This window comes from Euphorbia lathyris, chromosome 7 (assembly GCF_963576675.1).
Source record: "Euphorbia lathyris chromosome 7, ddEupLath1.1, whole genome shotgun sequence".
NCBI classification, from domain to species: domain Eukaryota; kingdom Viridiplantae; phylum Streptophyta; class Magnoliopsida; order Malpighiales; family Euphorbiaceae; genus Euphorbia; species Euphorbia lathyris.
This window is the reverse complement of record NC_088916.1, coordinates 45,130,221-45,131,353: the sequence shown is the minus strand read 5'-3', so window position 1 is coordinate 45,131,353 and position 1,133 is coordinate 45,130,221. Positions and strand designations below refer to the sequence as shown.

The 1,133-nt window shown below is 41.0% G+C and overlaps 1 protein-coding gene across 1 annotated transcript; it reads left to right on the top strand.

Moving 5' to 3' along the window:
• The first annotated feature begins 304 nt into the window (after positions 1-304).
• LOC136234870 (preprotein translocase subunit SECE1) lies at positions 305-1,133 on the top strand. The gene has a single exon (XM_066024359.1). It carries the CDS (start codon positions 387-389, stop codon positions 888-890), a length of 504 nt encoding a protein of 167 aa, XP_065880431.1. The 5' UTR covers positions 305-386; the 3' UTR covers positions 891-1,133.

Genomic DNA, 1,133 nt, shown 5'->3' with positions numbered 1-1,133 from the left:
ATTAAAGCATTAAGGTTCATCTTTGTTGGATTAACTCAACCTTTAAGTCTAGCTTGAGAAGATTGAATTCTTTGTGAGTTTAAAAATAAAACTTTCAATCGACTTTAATCTGCATCAAAATGAAATTAAAATTATCTAATCATCAAAATAATGAAATGAAACGGGACGGATAATTCAAAACACAAAAATAGAAGTAGCGTGAATGACATTGCAACAGTTACCATCCTTGGCCACATCAGGATGTCGTGATTAAATTAGGTCTATGATGATGTTTGATGGGCCCGGCGCAGCCCATTTTGTACTCTTAAGCTCATCCAATAGAGAAAATTCTTAGGTTCTTAATTTCTTATCCACCAGAAAACAATCCCGTCATCCAAAGAACAGCGATGGCGTTCACTGCTCCATCTCTGAAACTTCCGCTTACTTTTCCGCCGTTGACGGCCTCCTCGAGAATCAGCCAAATCAACCATTCCCTACTTCTCAAGCTACCACCAAACGGTCACTCTTCTCTTTTCTTTCACCAAAAATTGCGAAGCGGAGCATCGATAACGAGAGCTGTGGAGGAAAGCCAGGAGAGCACCGAATCAGAGGCCAAGAAGGTAGCTGAACCGCCGGCAGAGTATGGAGGCGAAGTAAACGACATAGGGGCGGAGATCAAGAAAGCAATGATGGAAAGAAAAAAGGAGAAAGAAGAGAATTTGTGGAGCGGAGTGGCTGAGGAGATCCAAGAGATAGAATGGCCTGTGTTTGGTAAGGTGTTAGGTACCACAGGTGTGGTGCTTGGAGTAATTGCTGGTTCTAGCGTCGTTTTGCTCACTGTGAATGCCGTTTTGGCCGAGTTGTCTGATAGGGTTTTTGCTGGTAGAGGCGTCCAGGATTTCTTTGGCTGATACAGCGTCGTATTTGTTCTTTTATTTGGAGAATGCGTCATAGCGAAGCTTATGGGAAAATTGAAAGTTCTCCGAGAGATCAATGGCTTGTCGTTTTGGTTGTATATATAACTCAAAGGATGCTGAAATTTTGAAAATTACTCCAAATCCAAATCAAGCAGATGTCATATTATTTAAATCCAATAAAGAAAACCATCTTTTAAGAAATTCTGCATAAACTCAGCTGCAGGTTTCTGCATTTCA

Coding starts and splice junctions, on each gene's coding strand:
- LOC136234870 (XM_066024359.1), top strand. CDS start 387: ATGGCGTTCACTGCTCCATCTCTGAAACTTCCGCTTACTTTTCCGCCG.